General features: G+C 57.4%; 2 protein-coding genes across 3 annotated transcripts in view; one reads left to right on the plus strand and one right to left on the minus strand.

Moving 5' to 3' along the window:
* Nucleotides 1-7,175, plus strand: part of HCN2 (hyperpolarization activated cyclic nucleotide gated potassium and sodium channel 2) — an 11,422-nt gene extending 4,247 nt beyond the window's left edge. Inside the window, exons 2-8 of the mRNA XM_021378442.1 lie at nucleotides 1,352-1,775; nucleotides 3,582-3,743; nucleotides 4,801-5,019; nucleotides 5,141-5,287; nucleotides 5,389-5,629; nucleotides 5,744-5,908; nucleotides 6,128-7,175. Coding sequence (XP_021234117.1) covers nucleotides 1,352-1,775; nucleotides 3,582-3,743; nucleotides 4,801-5,019; nucleotides 5,141-5,287; nucleotides 5,389-5,629; nucleotides 5,744-5,908; nucleotides 6,128-7,041 — 2,272 coding nt within the window. The 3' untranslated portion in view covers nucleotides 7,042-7,175. The remainder of the gene's footprint in view (nucleotides 1-1,351; nucleotides 1,776-3,581; nucleotides 3,744-4,800; nucleotides 5,020-5,140; nucleotides 5,288-5,388; nucleotides 5,630-5,743; nucleotides 5,909-6,127) is intronic.
* POLRMT (RNA polymerase mitochondrial) lies at nucleotides 8,422-23,174 on the minus strand. 2 transcript variants are annotated; one of them, XM_021378441.1, is made up of 21 exons: nucleotides 23,060-23,174; nucleotides 22,400-22,495; nucleotides 21,158-21,837; nucleotides 20,695-20,825; nucleotides 18,951-19,137; nucleotides 18,639-18,788; nucleotides 18,309-18,476; nucleotides 17,817-17,987; nucleotides 17,355-17,594; nucleotides 16,334-17,113; nucleotides 15,722-15,844; nucleotides 13,880-14,002; nucleotides 13,095-13,271; nucleotides 12,623-12,709; nucleotides 12,214-12,327; nucleotides 11,475-11,527; nucleotides 11,126-11,224; nucleotides 10,942-11,014; nucleotides 10,372-10,454; nucleotides 9,765-9,835; nucleotides 8,422-8,954 (listed from the first exon to the last, which is right to left on the minus strand). In XM_021378441.1, exons 1-21 carry the CDS (start codon nucleotides 23,115-23,117, stop codon nucleotides 8,905-8,907), a joined length of 3,714 nt encoding a protein of 1,237 aa, XP_021234116.1. In that variant the 5' UTR covers nucleotides 23,118-23,174; the 3' UTR covers nucleotides 8,422-8,904. The 2 variants fall into 2 exon arrangements, 1 of the variants encoding a protein (XP_021234116.1); XR_002432991.1 differs by lacking the exons at nucleotides 8,422-8,954; nucleotides 9,765-9,835 and having other exon boundaries at nucleotides 10,398-10,454; nucleotides 10,942-11,010.

Below are 23,190 nucleotides of genomic sequence, written 5' to 3' on the forward strand. Positions count from 1 at the left end.
CAAGGATCCTAATTAATTTGTTTTCAGATATTTTTAGCGGCCTGGACTGGATCTTTTCTTTTATGCACGCGTTGCCCTCCAAGGAAGAAAGCGCTGGTGTTATGGCTGGGCCCTGAGGTCGCTCAGGATCAGCCCTGTCTCTGCGGGGGGGGGGATGCTCAGGACCAGTTGCTCTTTCCCAGCAGACTCTGCCCCAGCCCAGCAGATCGCAGAGGGATTGGAGCCGGCGCCGCGCGTTACCCAGCTGGCACCGTGATTTCGTCTTTGCTCTTCCCTGCTCGGTTTGGCTGATGCCCTGATGGGACTCAGTGTGCTGGGGGCAGCTTGTGGAGCTGGGGGGAGGCCCTTTGTTCCCTCTATGGGGTCCTGCAGCCTCAGCATCGTGGTAGGGCCTCGGTGCCCCCCACCCACCGTCACCCTCAAGCTGTCCCTGAGGGCTGCGCCGTGCCAGCAGCCAGAACTGGTCCTTGGGTCTGGCTGTACAGGGGAGAGCACAGACTGTCCCTCTCTGGCTGCCAGCTTGTGGAGGGGCCCTGGGTATGAAGTCATCATTGTGCAGCAGTGACATCACTCGTGGTTGCCATGGCGATGTCTCACATGGGGAAGGTGTCATTGGAGAAAGGTCACGAGCTGGGATGCTCGGCTCCTTCCAGCCCCACACTAAGCTGCAAATGCAGCGGGAAGGGGCAGCCCCACGCTTGGCCCCGCATGGAGCTGCAACTCTGTTCCTGGGGTAGGAGATAGCGGGGCTGCGTGTCCTGCCGTGACCTTGGTGCATGCAGGAAGGACACGGGCGGGCGGGAGGATGGGAGCGAGGAGAAGCGGGGGGCCAAGGCAGCAGCGGTGCAGAGGTGAGGGGGAGGCATTCTGCTCATTCCCTCCTAGTTCTAAAGCCTGGCTCCGGCTGCAGCTGGACGTGACCATCTGCTGTCACCCCCACCTCACCCCCACACTCTTGCTGTCCCCTGTGATGTCCCCCATTGGGTGCTGGCAGGGATGCTGTCCCCAGAGCACTGGTGGTTGCGGGGTCCCCAGCCATGACACCTCCCCGCTCTTGGGGTCTTCCCCCCTTCCCTTCAGAGCTTGCCTGGGTTTTTGGTGTTGACTGACTCAGGCACACAGCCCTGAGGCCCCACACTGCACCCTTTGCCCTGCACACCCCTCCCTGAATCAGGTGCTGCCCCGCAGTGACAGCAGAGGGTTTCTGGGCCCGGGGGTGGCACTGAAGTTGTTCATCCGCTGGGGACTCGCAGCGTGACAGGTCCTGCCACCATTCACATGGATGTGACAGTGCCAGGGAGGGGACAGCGGGTCTGCAGCTGCAGTGACCCCCTCCTCTGCGCTCCCCCAGGTTTTACTGGGACTTCACGATGCTGCTCTTCATGGTGGGCAACCTGATCATCATTCCCGTGGGCATCACCTTCTTCAAGGAGGAAACCACGGCGCCCTGGATCGTGTTCAACGTGGTCTCTGACACCTTCTTCCTGATGGACCTGGTGCTGAACTTCCGCACGGGGATCGTCATCGAGGACAACACGGAGATCATCCTGGACCCTGAGAGGATCAAGAAGAAGTACCTCAAGACCTGGTTCGTGGTCGACTTTGTCTCCTCCATCCCCGTGGACTACGTCTTCCTCATCGTGGAGAAGGGCATCGACTCGGAGGTGTACAAAACAGCCCGCGCCCTCCGCATCGTCCGCTTCACCAAGATCCTCAGCCTGCTGCGGCTGCTGCGCCTCTCCCGCCTCATCCGCTACATCCACCAGTGGGAGGAGGTAAGGGCTGCTCATTCAGGCTCTGAACCCGCCTGGCTGCTTGGGGAGCAGCTACCCCAGCCCCTCTGGGATGGAGAAAACACCCCCAAGGGGGGGAATTGAGGCGCGTGCTCCGAGGGCTGGCGACGTCCTCCTGCGTCCCCAGCGTACGTGGTCCGTGGGAACGCTGACAAAGCCGCTTCTGGTGGCTCCTCGGGGCTGCTGAGTGCTGCAGCTGAGCTGCGCCCATGTGCGTGCATGTGCGTGTGCAGCTGGGTTTGCATTTGCGCGTGCGTGCCGAGGTGCCGGGGCTTGCACGGCCCCGGGGAGCTGCAGGAGCCGCCGGCCCCTCGGGGCGCTGCGGGGGCTGCAGGGGCTGCCTGGGTGCCTGGCTGCGGCGTGCTCGGCTGCGCTGCGTGGGCTGCAGCTCCTGACAGCCCTGACAGATGTGGCTGTGCAGGTGCGTGCTGCAGCGTGGAGCTGTCTCTGCACACAAGCTTGGGAGGTGCCGGGAGCCTTCTCGCCCTCCTCTGCCTCGTTTATTCCCAGGTGCCACATCCGCAGCCTCCTCCTGCGCTTTCCTCCGAGCCCTCCTGCCAGCCCCACGTCCCCAAGCGTCCCCGCTCCTGTCTGCCCCTGCCACGGGTCCAGCTCTTTACCCTTTTCGCTTTCGAAGGGGGGACTCACCGTGGAGAACCCAGCGGATGAGCTGAGCCGGCGCGTGGCTTGGCAGATCATCCTGCTCATCACCTCTGCTTGCAAAGGGATGGAAGGGGAGCGCGGCCGGACCCGGCCGTGCCCTCGGGTGTGCAGCCCTTGGCAGCACGGGGCAAAGCAGAGCACGGGCTGGCACCGCAGTCGTAGTGTTATCGGTGTGAAGGGGGCTGTGCTGTGCCCCACCGGTGGCTCTGGCAGTGCTGTGATACTCAAGGATGGGTCCTGCTCCTGCCTCTACGCTCCCTGTGTGCCCAATTGGACCCAGCAGCCCTTAGAGCCCAGTGCTGAAGGCAGGGGATGTGGTGACATTGCTGTGCCCTTGCCATGCCCTTGCTGTGCCACTGCTTCACGCAGTGCTGCAGGGGAAAGGTGTAGGGGCAGTAATCTTTTCTTTGAATTCTCTTTGTTTCTTGAATTCAACTTTTTTTGGAGGAAAAAAAAAGTTTAGAGGAGGAGGAATGAGCCCTAAGGCTTTTTCTCTTCCACCCACGGCTCACACCTCTCCAGCCCTGCAGCTTGCTGGTGCCCTTGGTGGGAGGCACTGGGGACAAGCAGGGCTGTCACTGTGGGGGGACACAGGAGCCAAGAACACTCAGCTCTGCCTCGTCCTGATCCAAGCTCACCAGCACCCTGCTGGCTATAAATAGGTGGGAAGAGCACGGGCGCCTGGGGCTGCTAATGACTCTTTTGGCCCAGGCCGTGCAGGTTGAGCCCAGTGCTGCTCCATGCAGTGTTGGGGGGGGAGGGTGCTGCTTCCCAGCTCTTGCTGAGTCCCCGACCCTTTTGCCACCGTGGGCAGATAGGGGCTGTGCTGCGGGGGTCACCGTGTGCCTTGCACCTGGATAACAGCGCTGCAGGTATGGGGCTGCATCTGGTGATTCGGAGCTGGACCCAAGGCAAGCACTTCTGGCAGCAGCCAGCGTTGGGTGGCAGCAGGGTTTGTCGTGCTTTGTTCATCCAGGGGCATCTAGGGGGATTCTGGTGGTGCTGGGCGGGCTGTGGGATGGAGGATGCAGGGGTCTCACCCACTCTGCTCCATGAGCTCCCAGCACAGGGCAGGACGATGTATGGCCGTGCTCATGATGCTGCCTTCCTACCCCGGCCCTGCAGATCTTCCACATGACCTACGACCTGGCCAGTGCCGTGATGAGGATCATCAACCTCATCGGCATGATGCTGCTGCTGTGCCACTGGGACGGCTGCCTCCAGTTCCTCGTGCCCATGCTGCAGGATTTCCCCCAGAACTGCTGGGTCTCCATCAACGGGATGGTGGTGAGTGCTGCCCCGGCCCCGCTCCTGCTGCTCCCCGTTGCCAGACCCCGCTCCATACAGCACTGAGATCACAGCCACCCCAGCGAGGCCATCCCTGCCACTCACCCTGTGCCTTATGGCAGTTTCACCCCAGTTATGGCCAGTTCATCCCCACACCCTGTGCCTGTGCAGCCTGGTGGGTTTCTGAGTGCTGCGTGTCCCTGCTTTGTCTGGCCAGTTTGTTCCACAAAGGTGATGCCACCGACCCCAGGGCAGGGACTGCAGCCGCTGGAGGCTCGCGGTTGCTGTGGGGTTGGGGCTGTGGCTTCAGGGCTTGCAGGACACAGGGAGCAGATCAGTCCCCGACAGGAAGAATGCTGATGTGGCTCTGCCCTCGTCCCCTGCCTCCATCCCCTTCTCATTAGCAAGAAAGCCGCTATTAATAAATAATGGGACGCATTTCTAATTGCTCCCTCTCAGCCCTGATGCAGGCTCGTCTCCCTCCTGCTCCACCCAGCTCTTCTGTTCTCCTATCTCCTGCGCTGTTTTCCTCCCTGTCTGCTTTCCTGCCCTTCCTCTGCTCCCCACTCCTCTTCCTCGCCGCATCCCTCCTCAAGAGGAACCTCCTCGAGTCTTGCTGCACATTCATCCCGTCCCATCCCTAGCACAACACTACAAGAATGCTGCTGCTGCCAGGCAAGCAGCTCAGTCCCTTCCCAGCACTGCGCTGGGGCTCTCTGCGCATTTGGAGCTCAGTTACAAAGTGCAGAGTGCCTGAAGAGCAGCAGGGAAGCCAGAGCGGGGCAGAAAGCAGCGAGGCTACTGAGCACTGTGATGGGAGCAGAGCAGCACGGCAGCGCTGCCGGCCCAGCCGATGTGTGGCACTGGGGTTTGTCTGGCTCTCACCTGCACAGTGAGGCTGCCAGGAAAACAAAGAGAAAACTCACAGTGCTCAGCGCTGCTGGGAGACACGAGCAGTGCTCCCAACTGGGGGCTGCTTCGTCCATGGGTCCTGCTGCTGCCTGCCCATGGGTTGCGAGGCCGGGGCTGACGGCTGCTGCGCTCCTTGTGGCTGCAGAACGACTCATGGAGCGAGCTGTACTCCTTCGCCCTCTTCAAGTCCATGAGCCACATGCTGTGCATCGGCTACGGCAAGCAGGCGCCCGAGAGCATGACGGACATCTGGCTGACCATGCTGAGCATGATCGTGGGGGCCACGTGCTATGCCATGTTCATCGGCCACGCCACCGCCCTCATCCAGTCGTTGGATTCCTCCCGGCGCCAGTACCAGGAGAAGGTGGGGCTGGGAGGGACTGGGGCTGCGGCTCCCGCTGCGGCTCTGCCCGCTGTGCGTGGGGAGGTGGGGACCGGACCCCCCAGCACAGGTCCCAGCCCGGCGTGGCCGTCTCTCCCCGCAGTACAAGCAGGTGGAGCAGTACATGTCCTTCCACAAACTGCCCGCTGACTTCCGCCAGAAGATCCACGACTACTACGAGCACCGCTACCAGGGCAAGATGTTCGACGAGGACAGCATCCTGGGGGAGCTCAACGAGCCCTTGCGCGAGGTTAGGGCCTCGGGAGCTGAGGATGGCCAGGAGGGGACCTGGCCCGGAGGTGGCTGTGTCACACCCCCTCTCTGCTTCTCCTTCCTCTTCTTCCCCTGTAGGAAATCGTCAACTTCAACTGCCGCAAGCTGGTGGCCTCCATGCCGCTGTTCGCCAACGCCGACCCCAACTTCGTGACGGCGATGCTCACCAAGCTGAAGTTCGAGGTGTTCCAGCCAGGCGACTACATCATCCGCGAGGGAACCATCGGCAAGAAGATGTACTTCATCCAGCACGGCGTGGTCAGCATCCTCACCAAGGGCAACAAGGAGATGAAGCTCTCCGACGGCTCCTACTTCGGGGGTGAGCACCCAGGGGTCCCCGAGCACGGGTCTCCGTTTCCAGTTCCCTCCGTCGAGATCTTACCTTTGCCACCACTGTATCTCTCCCCGTTCCCTTCCTCCATCCTCTCCCCAGAAATCTGTTTGCTGACCCGTGGCCGGCGCACAGCCAGCGTCCGGGCGGACACCTACTGCCGCCTCTACTCGCTCTCGGTGGACAACTTCAACGAGGTGCTGGAGGAGTACCCCATGATGAGGAGAGCCTTCGAGACTGTGGCCATTGACCGCCTCGATCGCATCGGTAAGGCTCTAGGGGCTGCAGGGCCGTCTTGCAGACACGCATCCCATGATGCCCCTCCTTGTGTCTCATCGATGGGTGGACACCCGGAGGGAAACTCGGGGGTACGTGGGCCCTGCTGGGTGCTTGGGAAAGGGGCAGCAGCACCTGGGGGTGCATGCTGGGGGCCACGAGCAGCCCCAGTGCTGGGCCTCACCACTCTCCCCGTTCCTCCTCCTGCAGGGAAAAAGAACTCGATCCTGCTTCACAAAGTGCAGCACGACCTCAACTCGGGCGTCTTCAACAACCAGGAGAACGAAATCATCCAGGAGATTGTCAAGTATGACCGGGAGATGGTGCAGCAAGCGGAGCTGCAGCAGCACACGGCCATGTACAGCCCGGTGCAACCCCAGGTCACCTCCGCCATTGCCACCCTGCAGCAAGCCGTCGCCATGAGCTTCTGCCCGCAGATGGCCAGCCCGCTGGTGGGCTCCATGGCTCTGGGCTCGCCCCGCATGATGCGTCGCTTGCAATACGCCCAGGCCGTGCCCAGCCCCTTCGCCGTCTCCCCAGTGCTGCTGCAGCAGAGCCCCCCGCAGCAGCCGCAGCCCCCCGTGCCCCACGCCAACCCTTCGCCCTCGCAGGACCAGGTGCAGCCCGCCTCCGCCAGCACCTTTGCCGCTGCCAGCCCGCCGTCCCAAAGCCCCCTGGCCAGCCGGACGTTCGCCTACGGAGGGGCCAAGGGGCAGCTGGGCTCCCAGCTCTCTCTGAGCCAGCAGCAGACGCCCGGCTCGCCCCCACGGTTGGCCGTTCACAAAAGCACACAGGCGCTGCCCACCAGCAGCTTCAGCCAGGATTCACGGCCTCTGTCGGCTTCGCAGCCCTCCCTGCCCCACGGGCTGGCGGCTGGCAGCACCCAGAGCCCCCCGGCCTCAGTGCACGAATCCTCTGCTTCTATCGGCGGAGGCCCAGCTGCCACCGCTGCCTCGCCGGGCTCGGGTCCCCCAGCCGGGCTGCGGGGCGCAGTGTCCTCGAGGGGGCCCCTGTCTCACCCTGCGCCCACTCTGCAGCAGGACTCGGCGGCAGCCCGCAAGGATTCGGTGGGCAGCATGCCCGACACGGACCCAGCCAAATCCAGGCTGTCTTCCAACTTGTGACCTCCACGGGCGTGGGGACAGGGGTGCCGGGGGAGCCACAGCCAGGGCAGCCAGCCCCATCCCCTCTGCTCCATCCCCACCGAGGAGCCCGTGCCCCTTGGCCACCTCCATCCCTGCTCCCTGGCTTCCTCCCACTGCCGGGGATCTGAGGGTGGGCACAAGGGGGGCTGCTGCCTCCGACCAAAGTTTGGCCCCATCTCCCGCTCCTTGCGAGGAAACCCCACTGCCCCATAGAAGCCACAGATGCATCATCCCCAGTGATCAACGCTGTATATGATATATATGACCTGAATACAAACCTATATGTGTGCATCCGCAGGACACCTCCCTGGGGTCTTAGGCACGTGGGCCAGCAATGGCACGTGCCCCTGCCTCCCCTCCCACAGACCCATGGCGAGGGGTGACAGCCAAGGAGTGGAGGTAAGTTATGGGGTCTGAGGTACAGCAAGCCCCAGTGGACTCAGCAGCCTCCGTGCCAGCCGGACTCTGGGGCTGGGGCGACCTCAACCAGGCACCCCTGCTGCTGGAGCCCAGGGAGCTGAGCCCCAGGGCTGCCACTGCATGGAGCAGCACTGGCTTGCAAGCTGGGGAAGGCACAGACTGTGTGTGAAAGAAGTGTGCCCGTGTGTGTGTGCGTGTACACAGATGGATGGAGGTGTGCATGGGTGTATGCACGCACGTATGCCCCTGCCTGGCACACTGGAGCCTTCCACGTTGAATGTATGCAGCGACCCACGAGCGAGGAGCCCCACGCCCGCCTGCCTTCCTGTAGCTGCAGGGCCAGGGGTCTGGGGCCACACTCCAAGCGTCACCTTTCCATCCAGCCCATCCTGTGCAATAAATGTCAGCAACTGACAGAGCTACACACGACTCCGTTTCTGCTTCTCCTTTGCTACGATCCCTTTCCACTGCAGCTCCAGCTGCTGCCAGTCCTCCAACCCTGCCAGTGGCCACAGCCCTGTCCTCGGGCTGGGCTGCAGGAGGCAAGTTTGCCCTTTAAAGAGCTGCTTCCCTGCCAGCACCATGGGGCAGCAACGGGGAATGAGAGGCATAGGGCACATGGGGCCCCCAAGCATCGGTTACTGCAGGAGATGGAAACAAACAGACCCCTGCAGAAGGAGCCACAGGAGGCTCCTGGCTAAAAATGCAAGGGCCCAGCAGATGCAACCAGCCCTACGACTGCATCACCAGCCCCTCCACATGGACAACAAACATGGCAGGATAGTTTTGTCTCCCGTTCTACTGCGACAGCCCTGTGAATAACTGAACCCCAACCCCTCAGCAAACAGTGGCAGCCTGGGGAGACATCAGTCCCAGGATGGGAGAGCCCAGGCTCTCAGACTTCTGGCAAAGATGCTGAGAAAGGATGAACTTCCCACCTTGTATTTCAAAAGAACATTTTATTTACAGTACTGTACATCTCCACCCCTGAGCTAGTGATTTCTTCCTCTGCCTGAGACCCAGCAAGCAGAATTTAAACACATTCCTGGCAAGGGACACGGGTGACAGCCAAGCCAGCTCTGGAGCTGGCAGCGCAGATATCTTGCTGTCAGGGTGAGGATTGCAGAAAACCAGCCCCACCCTGACCCCTCACTGCATCTCTGCATCCCTCTCCAGCTCCTTGCCTGGGACACAGGCAGTAGCAGCAAGTAGCACAGACCCGCCCCTAACTCCAGCAGCCCCCCAGGGCTGCTCCTGCACTCCTCCAGGAATCTTACTTTGCCCCAGCAGCTGTGTTTTGCTGGGCTGACAGCTGTTCCCCCACGAGCTGCAGGACAGCAGAGCTTTGTGGGCCAGTGCCTACCATCACCTCTAGGCAGCCGAAGTCCAGAGGTGGTCCAGGGCTCCACTGGCTGCTGGGGCTCAGCTGAAGAAATAGGTGGAATCTATTACTTTGTTCAGGTTGAATTCCCCTGTGAGAAGCAAGGGAGACCAGAGGTCAGAGCAGAGCCCGGTGGAGATGAGGCAACTGGGAGAGGATGTGCCTAAGCCCGGATTTTGCTTCCTGCATAGAACTACTTCGGCTCAGGCCCTGCTGCAGGGTCTCAGAGGTCTTCCAGGAACTGACATGCATCCAGATTTATCTGGGATATCTGGGACAGTGGTAGGAACAGCAAGACAGACGAGTATAAGAGCAGCAGGGAAGGAAGAGGAGAGTGCACGGCCTCAGTACAAACCACCACTGCCTCTGGGACTGAGCACGGCAGCTGCTCAGTGGCAAAGGCCAGCACTTTGCTGGGCTGCTTTATTTTGCAAAGGCAGAACAAAGGTTAGCCAGATGGTCTGGCAGAGGCATAGCCAAGAGATTAGGAGGAGTCAAGCTAACTAACTGCCTTAATCCCATCGCATGTATATCATCTAGATCCTGGTAATTACGATACTGAGAGTCTCAGTCCCAGCTCCAGGCAAACGTTTCGTGGTTGGAAACAGATGGGCAAAGAGCAGCAAGACAGGGGACAGCACGAGCCGGGTCAATCTAGGGGAAATCCCAGGGGAAGGAAGGGGCCATTTGCAGGGAGGTTACAGGGGAATGATTTCAGGCACTGTCTGCAGGCTCTGCAGTCCAGAACAAGTGGGAAAATCTCATCTTTGGGGATACCACCAGCCTTAAAATGTCCACCTCTGGACACTACATGAGCTCAGTGATTTTTGGGGACCATTCCCCACCTCCCTCATTTCCAAACTTCCCCCTGAGCTTTGCAGTTCCCATCTCGTGCTCCTACCTGTCTTGGGGACATCTGACAGCTGCTCCATCAGCTTCTTCTGCCAAAGGGCTCTGCTCTCTTTGTCAGGGCTGGGTGAACCAGACAGAAAGCCAGTCAGCAAGGGGAGGTCTGGGGGAAGGTTCTCCCTCCTCCACTCCCCAGTGTGGGACCTTGACAACAGGATTCAGCTCTTCCAAAACACTGCACACCCCATGGCAGCAGGAGCCCAGCCCCAAATACAGGCTCTTCCCAGAGCTGAGGATGTCTGCTTTCATCTGGCACTGGTGGTGATAAACAAGGGTTGCACACTGGGCCAAAGCAAGGCCCACCATCACCACTCATTACTGCCTCGTTCAGCATGGAAATGAAGGCACATACATCATGGCCCAGCCCAAGCCCACAGAAAGATACAACCACTGACTCCAGCTCTGCAGCAAAAGGATGCAGATATACCCTGTGTTCCATGCTGAGATTGAAGACAACTCGGGTGTCAGTCGAGAAGGAAGCAAAACTTCCCTCGAGTACAACCCCAGGCAAATGACACAACCCGGGAGCAGCAGCCACAGCAGCCCTGGGATGGGGAATTAGCACGGGTAGGAGAGGGCAGGCTGGATGCAAGCAATACCTGCAGTAATTCTTCAGCATGAACTTGGACAGATCCTCCAGGATCTTCTGGCTGTGCAGAGCCACGAACTGCTGCCGACAGATCTGATCCAGGGAGCAATGGTGAGTTGCAGGTTAACAGGCGTTTTCCCCTCCTTCCCCTCAGTGCTTCTCCACCAAGACAGGTCAGAGGTTAGAGGAGGGAAAGCAGCAGGCAAGAGCGAGAAGGGGGGGGGGAACTATCAGACAAGTCTGAAAGGAATCAGTCTGGGGAAGTGGGAAGCAAAGGCCGACCCCCATTTATCAATCCATTGCACAAGAGCCCTGCAGCACTTCAGGGCAACACAGAGGCACTGACTACTCCATGGAGTTCAGTGCTGATTCTGCCCTGCATCCCACTGAAAAGTGGGAGGAGGGGGCCTGTGGCACCAGGAAGTCATCTGCAACCACCAGTAAGCATCCCAGGATCACCACGCTTGGGTAAATAAAACAGACTATGGAGCAAAGCCCAGGGGAGGCAAGGGCTGGCAAGTGCCCAGAGGACAGATCAGCAAGATCACTGCTCAAAAAGGATTTGAGAGGAGACTTTTACCTGGTTCATGATGTCCACAGTGAGTGCATGAGTCCAGTAGCAATCGTGGACTGAGACAAAGGTCAGACCCTGCCTGGGAGGCAGCAGAAAGGGCCATGAAGTGATGCTGAGAGCCCCAGCTCTCTGCAATGATGCACTGCTGATGCTCTCTCAGCAGAGCCCAGGCAAGAACCCTGCTCCCTACCTGAAGCAATGCAGAGCCGTGAGCATCATGTGGGTCGAGTCCAGGGAATGGATGAAGTTGGGTGGGAAGGCATTTTTCTGCTTCACTGTATCAGGCTTCCTGCAGCACAGAATGGGACAGGAGGAGCTGGGGCGTGTCCAGGGCTCAAGATGTGAGAGCCAGGGCAGAGCCAGCCAAGACCTGGGGTGATGAGGGCAGCCCTGATGGGCCCCAGCTGACTTTCCATGGCTCAGGGGAATACCAGGAGCTTTGGAACACGTCGCCAGGTTCCACTGATGGGAAGGTTTTATCCCCCATAGCACAGACTGGGGCAGCAGGGGCTCAGTGAAGACCACGGGTTCATACTTACTGGGTGCTGTTGCTGGAGCTTTTCACACTCAAGTTCTGCATGCTGCAAGTCAGCTGCAGGGAAAGAGAAAAGTGGTCAGCACCGCTGCTTACTTCTGGGAAGGGGATCATGCCAACAAGGTATTCCACGCTCTGCAGGAAACATCCCTGCTGGATGGGGATGTTGGCAAGGCATTCCAATCACTGTGACAGCTGCCATTTCCCAGTGGCACTTTGCCTGCTTCCCCTCCGAAGGATGCTGGCAAGCGTCCTTCACCCCTTCCCAGGGAGACTCTGATTCACTCCTGCAGGGGCTGAGAAGAGAGTTCCTGGAGGTGGGAGGCACCTGCCTGCTCCATCCCTGCATGGCCAATGTGAGGCTGCAGGAGAGTGGCTGTGAGGATGGGATGAGACAGGATGGGAGCCGTGAGTCAGTGCAGCAGCGTGTGGGAGGCGAGAGCAGCGAGACTGAATCACGCGAGCCCCGAGGAGGGCTGCTCAATGCAGAGAATGGGTCTGTGCCCCAGCTGCCTGAGTGGGATGGGAGCAGCAGATTCCTCAGCAGCACGCCCACGCTCTCCAGTCTCTGTGACGAGGCTGGAAGATGTGCCTGCACACACGAATCCTATCTTCTCTGCAAGTTCACCTGCAGGCGATGCAAACTGGCTGGCCTTGCGCTGACTGCCTCCAGGTCTGCTGTACTTTCCCTGCTCCTCGTATCTGGGTGAATGAACAAGTTAGTCCTGCCACCAGACACTCACCACAGTGGGCTTGATCCGATAGTAGGGCTGCACGATGGGGAGACCCAGCGGGGTGACCCACTCCACCGTCCGTCCTGACTGTGCAATGAGCTTGGCGCTCTCCGTCAGCCAGTTCTTGGGCAAAGGGAAGCAGAGAAGAAAGTGGCTGAAGTTAGTACAGGCAGCTGGACAGACTTCATTCCCTCCCAGCACAAACAAGTCCAAATTCTTGCCAGAATGTGAGAGTGTAGCTCTTATGGGGGAGGCTGGTCCATCACCGGGCGCAACACCTCTGGGCTGGGACAGAAGGATTCTCTTTGGGCCAGGACCCAGAAAAAAAACATTTCTCCCCATGGAGCTTCTCCCTTCCCCGGTCTTGGTATGGGTGGAACTAGGGAAGAAGAAAAGGGAAAGAGAGGAGGCACCTTACCTGGATATCTCGAGTCGCTGAGAACATCTCCTTGATGCCATTGAACACCTGCTTCACGAGGTAGTGAGACGCCTCCCATACGTACTCCTGCACAGACCAGAGGCAGAGTGAGGGGGAAGCAAAGGGGCACCAAAAGATGCAAGGCAAAGTAATGAGGGTTAGGGTAAGCTAAGAGAGCATCTCCCTTGTTTGGATGGGGTCATGGTACAAGAAACAGTAGCAAGTCTCCAAGAGCTCTGCTAGAGACAAGGGGCCCAATTCCACAAGTGCTGGCAGACAGCTCTCCCCCAGAGCCCCTCCTGCAGGATTAGGGGGCTCAGTTCTGCACATCCCTTTGCCAGCTGAGATTTGGGGAAAATAAAGAGAGAGCAAGGGAGGAAGGAATCCCACAATTCTGAGCAGTCCAGGTGCCTCTCCCAGCAGGGACTGAGTTGAGGAAAACACTGCAGGGAGGCTGGGGCAGGCCTCTTACCTCAGGGAACTCAATCTCCTTCAGACGTTTCTCCATCTGCAGCCTCCCACCGTAGCGTGTGACACCGTACACCACCGTCATCACCGTCTGCTTCACCACCTTGCGGCCAATGAATCCTTCCAGCACCTGGGCAATTTTCAACCCCTCCTCAGCATCCTTCTTCCGAAACTCCTCCACCTGAGGAACAGAGTGCAGCAGGAGTCAGAGCCACCCCGGTGTGCTGGCCTGAGTCCCCTTGGTGGCTTGAACTCCTCGCCCTATGCATGCCCCTCCCGGCCATTGGCATGCTGCTGCCCCGTGAAACATGCAGATTTCTAGAAGGGAGAGACAGCTGAGTCTGGCAGGGCTCAGCACGCTTCCCAGCAAGCTCATTTCACATCACGTCTCGCCAAGAAAGCTGACATCTTGGCATCAGTGCCAAGGGCTGAATCCCTCCCTGCTCCATCCTACCCAGCTCAAACGAAGAAAACCATATAACCTGCAGGCCAGACAGCTGCTAACAAGAGATGAAGAACACTCCACACTCTCCTCCAGCTCCTTCTCCCACATTTAAGTCAGAATTGATAGGAGCAGAAATCCCAGAGGATTTCTCAGGACAGATCTCCAGGCAGATCCCATTCCAACGATCCCTGTTTGGGGATGGGGAGACCCTACCTCCAACCAGCCCACATTCTCCCAGCCTTCTGTAAGCTGCTCTCATCCCAACCTTTCTCCCCAGGATCCCATGCAATGAACAGGAGAGCAGGTCCAAAAGGACATTCTCCCATGTCCCCATCACACCTCACCTGCTGGGCCACCACGCTGTAGACATCCTGAGGGACGTTGCAGGGCATCAGATTGACAGAGATTGCACCTATAAGGTCCCGGCCGAGCGCTGCGTAGTGCTGCAGACCATTGCAAGAGCCATCCTGTGAGTGGGAAGAGAGCAGGGTGGAAACAAGGCATTAGCACAGGGATAGAGCCATTTGCTCCTGCTCATCAGCACACATACACCTCGTCCACGGATGCGGAATGCTGATGAAAAGCCAAGGAGCCACGACACATTTGGCTCTAAAGGGCTACTGCCATTTTTTCCCCCCCCTCTTTGGGCAGGTTTGCAGCTGATCTCTGAGCAGTGGGCAGGCCCATACCAGTTTCTATTTCACTTTTAACCAGTTTTCCTGTCTGGCTCTCATCACTATCCACTGCTGTCTGAGGGGTTTTAAATAAAAACACAAAAGCTCACAACACGCTCCCTCCCCACCCATAATTTTTTTTTTTAAGAGAGAGCTCCATGGAAACACTAAAAAACTGAAAATTTGAAGAACAACCAACGTGTCTGGGATGCTAAAAGTGGCCCCACAAACTGGCAGTCAAAACAGACCTCAGAAAACCCAGGAGCAGGACTGGAGTCAGGCAGAGACAGAGACAAGCTGAAGAACCCTGTGCAAGCCCTCAGCTGACTCTGAAGCTCCAGCCACGCTGCCTCTGCATCCTTCTGACAGGAGAGATATCCAGCTCCCAGCCCTTCCTGAAGCTGCAGTCAGGCACACAGATTGATTTATCAAAGCAGCTGGCCTGATAGTCTGCCTGGGACCAAGACCAGCCAGGATGAGACGGACAGGACCTGAATGATGGCACGGGAAGGTCCTGCAGCCCCCAGGCAGCACCAGAAGGAACACTTCTCACAGAAGCCATGCTGCTGCTTTGGACTGTCCCTGCACCTCCTGTGCTCAGGCTCTGCCCAGCCATAGGCAGCCTGCAGCTGCTGGTAGGATCAGCTCTCATCTCTCCTCCTCCTTCCCCACACTGCAGTGCAGCAAGTTGGAGAATGAAGAACTGACAGTGCTTGGGCAGCCCTGCCGCTGCAGAAGAGCTGCCTCTATTAGCCAAGCACTGATGACTCAGGTGGAAACAGACTCCTGTGCCCTCCAGAAAAAAAGTCCTTGCTTGAATTCTATTAACTGCACCCTCCACACACCCCCAGCTGCTCTCTTGATCTTTTGTTGTCATAACAATATCATCAGAGCCCTTCAGTTGAGACAGTCTCACGTATATTACAGACTACTGCTACTGGCAGAGTACGTCCCCATTCTCCCCCACACGCTTCATTAGGGCCATCAGCTCTTTTAATGAGATAGACATGCAAACCCCTCTCATCAGCAAAAGAATTAATCACTGTCTCCCATGCAGCAGGGGGATTTCTCAGGGCACTAGATGCAGGAGGCAGCTGATCTGTCCCCTTGCTTTTCCTCAGAGACCCCACGCCTCCCAAATGTTGCTCCTGCAGTGCAGCTTGTCTCCAGCCATATCCCAAGAGGCTTCCAGTCCCCATCCCACAGCTGGAGAAGATAGGGCTGGCCTGGCTCCCACTCTGCAGACACTTGTCAGCGATCCATCTCCCAGACAGGCTGTTTGGCTGAAGGCAAGCAAAGCAGCACTTAACTGTACTGGTTCATTAATGGCTGCATATAGTGGCCAGTTACCAGAGTTTTCAAATCAAGATGCCTGCAGGCTGCCCTTCCATTCTTAGGAAAGCCTGGCCACGTTGCATAATAAATACAGCTGCATGCTTCTGCTCTGCCCTGAGCTCCCTGCCCTGTCCACTCTCCTGCCATCCAGGCTGTGCAAATCTGCTGGGCACCCACCTGGTGAACTGGGAAGTGAGAGATGAAGGCAGCTGGATCTGGTGACCTCGAGGCTTTGGCGATTTCCATGCAGCATGCCAACACTTGCCAGGGTTCGTCAGTGTTCATCCACCACTTCCTGCCCTGGGAACAGCAAAGCACACACTAGTAGGAGGAGGCAGTGCTCTTGTGGCACTCCACAACAAAAGCAGCAGGTGAGCTCCTGGGCTCTCAGGAATATTGGGCAAGGCACCTCCTCTCACCATGCCTCCATTTCCCCAACACTTCACTGTGTTTTCGGACAGAAATGTGGTACTCAGGAAACTCTGCAACACTTTCCTTTTGCTTCTTCCCCCTTTCAAAATGATGCTTATTCAAAACTAATCAGGCTTCTATTATATTTTACTTCCTAGAAGCTATGCTCAACAAGAGGAACGTTTAAAGCCTCCTCTGAAATTAAAGGCAACGTTGATGCCCCTTAGCTATTTGGAACAATTCCTATTCGAGCTCAAACTTTCCTGCTTTCTCGTTCATCAACTCATCCGGGGGCTGGCTGCGACCCAAGCTTCTCCCTGGTGACTCTGAGTCCCACCACAGGAGCAGGCAGAGCCCTGCCAGCCACTCCACACGCACCGTGAGAGGGTGGTCAGCTGAGTCCAGGATCTCCTCCATGATTTCATTGGCATAATCCAGCCGCTCCTGCAAGGCATTCTTCTTCTTCAGCCCCGTGAGGTTAATGAGGTGAATCTTCAGCCAGTCGAGGCCCTTTGGCCCCAGGGGCCTTCCCTCTGCAAAGAGCAGGATGGCACGAGTGACATCGTTACCCAAGTGGTTGAAATAAGGTGGGCAAGGGTAAGTCCTGCCACGGAAATCCATGTTGTGAGGAAACCAAAACACCTTGTCCCTGACGTAGTTGGCAATGGAGAGCTTATAGAGCGCATCCATGCGCAAGCTGTGCATCTCGGCTGCCTTCTTCTTGCACAGCAACAACTCATGCTTCTGGGACTTGTGCAAGGCAGAGGAACTGCTGGGAGCAACAGGAGGCTTGGGGGCCTCAGAGACGGGTGGTGGGATGTCCAGCTTCTCATTGCCTTTGTCATTGAAGATGGAGATGATTATATCCAACACTGGCTGGTTAATCTTCCATGCACAGTTGCCCAGCTGGTTCAAGGCATCCAGCACGGGGTGGAGGTTCACCTGGGGACACTGGTCCAGGAGCTGCTGGTGCTGGATGGCCCCATCCACGAAGCGCATCAGCTTGGTGTCGTTCAGGACAAAGGCACCGAAGTGTGGGGAGGTCCAGGGAACCGGGGGGCACAGCATGGGTATGGCAGAGGAGTTAAAGGTCAGCAAGGTCTCTGCAGCATCTGACACAATCTGGGAGAAAATGGGATGGGGCTTTATCAGCCCAACCTGGAGGAGAGAATCAGAGAAGCGAAGGTCAGCAGTAGAAGAGTCAGGGGGAAGCATGAAAGAACACACAGTCAAGACCCTAACTATGTAACAATCCCACTAATCGTCCTGTTTGTACAGAACCAGGTGCTCGTTAAAATCTCAGAGAAAGACATGGGGAAGTGAAAAGGGTCCTGCAAGGACCCAGCTAGCATGAAGAGGTGATCCACACTGTCCCAGTGCCCCCAGGGATGAGCCTTACCTGCCAGCTGCTGCGGAAGGAGTAGATGTGATAGAGGACGGGGATAAGCTTGGACTGCAGGCGAGGATTAAGCGTGTTCCTGGGCACCTTGACAGCGTGCACCAGGACTTCCAGCAAGTACATTCCCAGGCGCATCAGGAGCACATACGGCCAGCTGCAGTCCCTTAAATTCAGGGAGGGCCCATAGCCTGCTTCTGCCACCAGTTTCTCCCAGTACTCCCGTGGCAGGTACTCACTAGGCTGGGAGAGGAAAAATCAGGTCAGACGATCTCTGTACCAGGAGCATGGCTCTGAGAAGGACTGTCCTGCTTCTGTGGCTGAGTCCCTGACTGATAGTTCTCATGGCCTCTGCAGCACCAGAATCTGGACTTTGGGCATGTGAGGATGCACAAGCCACCCAACCCCAACTTCACTCTGAAACGCATGCGCCCCCAAGAGAAACCCTCTCCCAAGAGAGCCTACCTGGCTATCCTTGGCCAGCAGGTGGATATAGTTCTCATAGATCTCCTGCACCTTCTCGAGCTGGCCGCTGTGCAGCTTCCTCTGGGTGAGGTATCTGTTGTAGACTTTGGAGCCCAGCTCCCTGGCTAAGACAGCCAGGGATTCTCCTTGTGGAGAAAGGGTGTTGAGGATCTGAGAAAGGGGAAGGCAAAGAGGGACTTAAGGAGAGAGGAAGAGAAAAACGGAGCAGAAAGACAAAGCAGGAGTTAAAGTTCCTGTGTGGGGAACACAGAAAGATGCAGATTCCCATGGTGCTCAGCAGGTGAGGAAGTAAATGTGGCCAGAAACAGAACAAAGCTTCTCTGGCTGCTCAGCACAGGGAGTAGACAGGGCCTGCACCTAATAACTTGGGCGAACCTTGAGATGCATGCTCTGTTTCTGCTCTGTGGTAGCCCTAGGGTTGTCCAGGAGGGCCCGTTCCTAAATCTCAGTGGGGTCAGGGTGGGGTCCTACCTGCATCATGATGTCCACATACTCCTCATCTGGCAGCAGGCACAGGTAGGGGTAGAGAATGCTGTGCCCTGACATTGTCTTGACCTGGGACATGTTGTGCTTTGACTTCTGCAGGGCCTGGAGAATGGCACCACGCCACTGAGAACGAAAGGCGGCCAGCTGCTGGCGCTGCACAAGGAATGGAAGCAAAACAGTCATGCTGTGGTGGGAGTGCATCACCAGGGAACTGACCCACTTCAAGGGAATGACCCCTGCAGGTCTTCCCCACAGATCCCTGCCAGCACTGCGGGCTGAACCGCCCTCCATCCCTTCAGACACCCCGATACTTACTGCTTTGATGGCTTGTGGAGTCAGAGGTTTGGTCGACTCCACTGACTCGATGGTTACGGTGCTGTTCAGCTCCATCTCCAGCTGCTGCTGGAAGCGCTCCCGCAGCTCCTGCACAGAGAAGTCCAGCTTGGGATACGACACCGTCTTCTTCTGCAACAAGAGTGAGGCAGTAAGTACCGAAAGCCAGAGGAAGGGAAGGTATTACAGCCCTGTGCTGGACCTGAATGCATCCTGAGGACATCTGTGAGCACCACTTGGCCAGCTCCAACAACTCCCCGTGCAGCACAAATATCCCTGAGCTCAGTGGCTTACCTCGGAGTAGAAGTTCTTGAGCAGAGCAGACTTGCAGATCTTGGGTTTGGGTGGAGGGGGCAGCTGGTAGTCAGGCTGGATACTCCTGATGGCCTTCAGCACCATCTCCTTCTCATCTCCCTCAAACAGGCACTTTTGGAAGAGGTCGTCCACTTGGAAGCCATCTTTCTTCAGGTGCTGCACACACCTGAGGAGAGGCAGATAAGACAGGTTGAGTGTGTGTTGATAGAAATTGGCATACAATGAGGCAAGGAAGAAATTTATAAGCAGAAGCACGGAGAAAACACGTTGAGGATGCTGCTCCCTTTTCAGGATCCAAGGGCTTTGTCTGTATCAGGCTTTTCCTTCCTCACTTTTGCCCTAAACAATGTCACTTGGGCCCACACAAGACACACGACAGGACTAGTCTTGTGGCAACTTGAGCCTCATTGAGCTGATGCCCAGAACCAGTCAGGAGGAAGAGTGCTGCAGCAACGGGCATAAGGGGAAACCTGCAGCACACCAGCTCTCCCTGCCTGCCACATGCAGCCAGACACCAGGAAACAGCACTCCAGGCTGCAGGAGCTGCTGGGGTGGGAGCTGCCTCCAGAGTACAGCCTGTCCTTGACAAGGTCACCAGCTTCAGGTTACAGCCATCAGTCATCCACCTCCTCCAGCCCACACTGCTGCTGAGCAGGCAGCTTTCACCTTCACACATGGATGGGGAGGCTGATCTCTACTGCCTCTGTGAGGTTAAGAAAAAAAAAAAAAAGATGCTGCTTCCTCCATCCCTCAACACTCCTGCTACCCCCACTAACCTGATCCAGCAGAATGGAATGCAAGGTACTGGTCACAGCCTGGGCAAAGGAGCAGAGAACAACTGCTGCCATGGGCAGGCTGGACCATTCTAACTTCAAATTGGGAGCACGCACATGAGAACTCACACACAAACACAGCACCAGCAAATAGAAAGAGCTGTGTGGAAACACACACACCTTGGTGAGGTTTGGAGCTGGCAAATCTCTGCAGATATGCTATAAGTAAGTATTTGCCTACTGACAGTCCTACAGCCATACTGCTGTACTTATGCAATACTCACACACCTAAGCAGAAAAATCAATGGCAGTCTCTTCTAGGTCAGCTGACCTGAAAGTCATTCACTCAGAGCCTGGGATTTCACTGACTATTTTCAGCTTCTCAGTTTGGGTCTGGCACTTGTTTTGCCAATTAGGCTCCACAAAACCCATCTGAATCTCCTGGTCACACTCCTGCAGAGAACTGGAAGCCTACAAAAAGCTGCTGCCTGGCTCATCCTACCAGGAAATGCCAAATCCACCAGAATGGATGGAGGAGTTATTCCTTCTGGGCAGCGATGGAGAGCCAAACAGGACAAAGATGCCCAGGAGAATGGGTGCAGGACCAAGGGGCACCTGATTGGAGAAGGGCTGCTCCCAGCCCATTGGCAGCAGGTACAGCTCTGTCCAGAATTAAGGCTGTTCTCATCTACATCTCCCTTCCCCACAAGATCTTGGACAAACTCTTAAGCTGAGGGGGGTGAAAACAGTCCAAAGAGTTAGCTCTCACCAACCCCTTCGTCTGGCCATGAGAACCATGCCACAGCATCCAGACATGCACATAGCAAGGCAGGCTTTCCCTACCCTGAGCCAGTGCCTCCTGACCCCAAGTTCATGCCCTCGTGGCACAGTGGAGCTGCAGAGATGTTGCCCAGAGCAGGAGGCTGCCTGGGGGAAGTGAAGTGCATTACCTCCAGATGGCTTTGGTGGATGACTGGCTCTGTGTCATGCATTCCAGCAGTATTGCATAGGAGTCCAGGTTGGGCCGGAGGCTGATGGACTCCAGCATGGAAAACAGATGGATGACACGGTCCAAGCAGCCCTGCGGATGAGAAGGGAGATGGAGGCTGTGGAAACAGACACCAGCAGCCCCAAATCACAGCTTCACACCCCTCTGCTCCTTTTCCAGTTGAGCCAAACCACGCTACCCCACCCCCTTCCTCTCCTCAAAGCCAGCTCACAGGGATCAGTGGCCTCAGCCCAGCTCTGTCCATCTCAGCAGAAATTGCTGAAGACAGATGAGACAAACACAGAAATCAAACTGCAGCTACTGATTCTACCTGAGCCAGCACACCTACCACTCAGAAAGCCTGGCACTAAAGGGCCAAGACCAGCCAAGACAAGGGCAGCAGAAGACCCCTCCCAGCTCCATACCTTTCTTGCCCAGCCACGCATCACGACATTGTATGCATCAACACTCAGAAGTTTCCTTTTCATGGGGTTGGTGTGATACAACAGGAGCAACTTCTCAGCCTCCTCTGGCTGCTGTAAGTGCAGGTGGCACTCAAGATTAGACTGGATAGTCTGCTGCATGATCTTGCGCTGGCTGCTGTTCCTGTCCTCATGCACACGTTGAGACTTCTGCGCTTTCACATCTCGCTTCATTTCTTCCACCCTGGGCTTATGGTAAGCGTAGGCACTGCTGGGGCCAGCATGGCTCTGGTTCCCAGAAGTAGCTGCTGCGGCCTTTGGGCTCTTCTGGCTCTTCTTGGATGTGGCTTTGGATTTGGTCTTTGTCTTCACCTTTGCTTTCACCTTCGCCTTCACCTTGACTTTTGTTTTAACCTTGGCCTGGCCCTCTAGAGTCATCTGGGAAGCTGCAATAGACAGCTTCTTCTCCACCTTCAGCTGCCGGATGTACATTTCCTTCTTCAGCTTTTCTGTCCAGCTGCTGGATTGCCTGGGGACCAGGTGCTCCACCGCTGTGCTTGCATCCACTGCTTTCTGCAGCAGGTCCTGGTGCCTGTCACTCCGCAGAGGTGCCAGGTCCACTTTGTTGATAGTCACCTCTGTCATGTTAGTGGTTTGGAGTTGCTTCACTCGAGCTTTCAGCACTGCCAGGAAACACAGCCAGGGCAGAGACAAAGAGATGTGAGTCGCAGCAGAAGACTGGGTCCTACCCTAACACCTCACTTCTGGCAGCAGCACGCTTGGGAACGAGGTTATGAAGAAGGTCTCACAAAGACTTCTTCCTTCCTTACCAACCCACCCAGCCCAGCAGCTCCCAGATGCTCCGAGCAGCATCTTTCTGGGAACCACCTATGAACTGTGGTTTGCCCCAGCATCCAGGGGAACTGAACAATGGCCCTGCAAGGGAAAAAGCACCAGCTCACGCATTCATTGAGCCAGAGCTCGCTCTGGGTCAGCCAGCAGGGCCCTCCTATGGCCTAGGGATGACTTTTCTACAACCCCTTAGGACAAGCCTGCATTTGTACAGCAGCTCAACGCTCCCTGTGGGCCTTGGAACAGGACAGGACTTGCTCAGGGAGGTCAGTAAGTCTGCCTCACATCCTTCAGCAGGACACAAGTATTTCCAATCCCAGAATGGGAAGATTCCTCTAAAACCTCCCAGGACACCGGATGAGGGAGATCCCTGCAGCTCTTCTAGGAACTCACCTTCCAGCAGCTCCGTCCTCTCACAGACGGCGTTTCTCCCCGCCTTCTCCTTGGCGCTGGCCGAGGAGTAGCTCCTGAGGACGCTCCATGAGATCCCTGCAGCAGAAAGACGCAGAGCAGAACGGTGAGAGGAGGCTCCCGTCATTACCACATCACAGCCAGACCCCCACGGGACAGCGGGGACGGTGCTGGGGGGACAGCCACAAAGGCACAGAGGCGTGGGCAGAGAGAGCAGCTTTGTGACAGCGACAGAGCTCCACTTTTGCCTCTAATCTCCCGGCAGAAATCATCCCCCTCCCCGCTGGGGGCTTCCATCCCACAGCGGGCAAAGCACCGAGGACCCCCACCTCTATCCCCGCGGGGCTTCGACAGCCCTCAGCTCTGTCCAAATGCGGGGGTTAACGATGTGTTAAGGAGAGGGGCTGAGTCCCACACGGACACCCACAGTCCCTGCGGGGTGGCGATGCTGAGGGCAGCCCCCAGCCGCGTCCCTTCGGATCGAAGAGGCCCACGGAGCGTCCAATCCGCCCCCTCAGAACCCCCGGCCTAGGCCTCGACCCGACCCCAGGCAGCACCACCCGCATCCTCAACTCCCGAACGGCCTCGGCTGGTCCAAGCCTCCCGCTCCCCTCCCCCCCAGCCCCGTTCCCTGCTTCTCACCGCCTCCCCGTAGCCGGGCCGGGCCCAGCAGCGCCGCCCGCAGCCGCAGCAGCGCCATGCTGCCCCACTACGCCGCCATGCCGCGCCGCCTGCCCGCACTGCGCAGGCGCGGCGCGCAGCCCGCCGGGAGC

This window comes from Numida meleagris, chromosome 27, assembly GCF_002078875.1.
Source record: "Numida meleagris isolate 19003 breed g44 Domestic line chromosome 27, NumMel1.0, whole genome shotgun sequence".
Lineage (NCBI taxonomy): Eukaryota > Metazoa > Chordata > Aves > Galliformes > Numididae > Numida > Numida meleagris.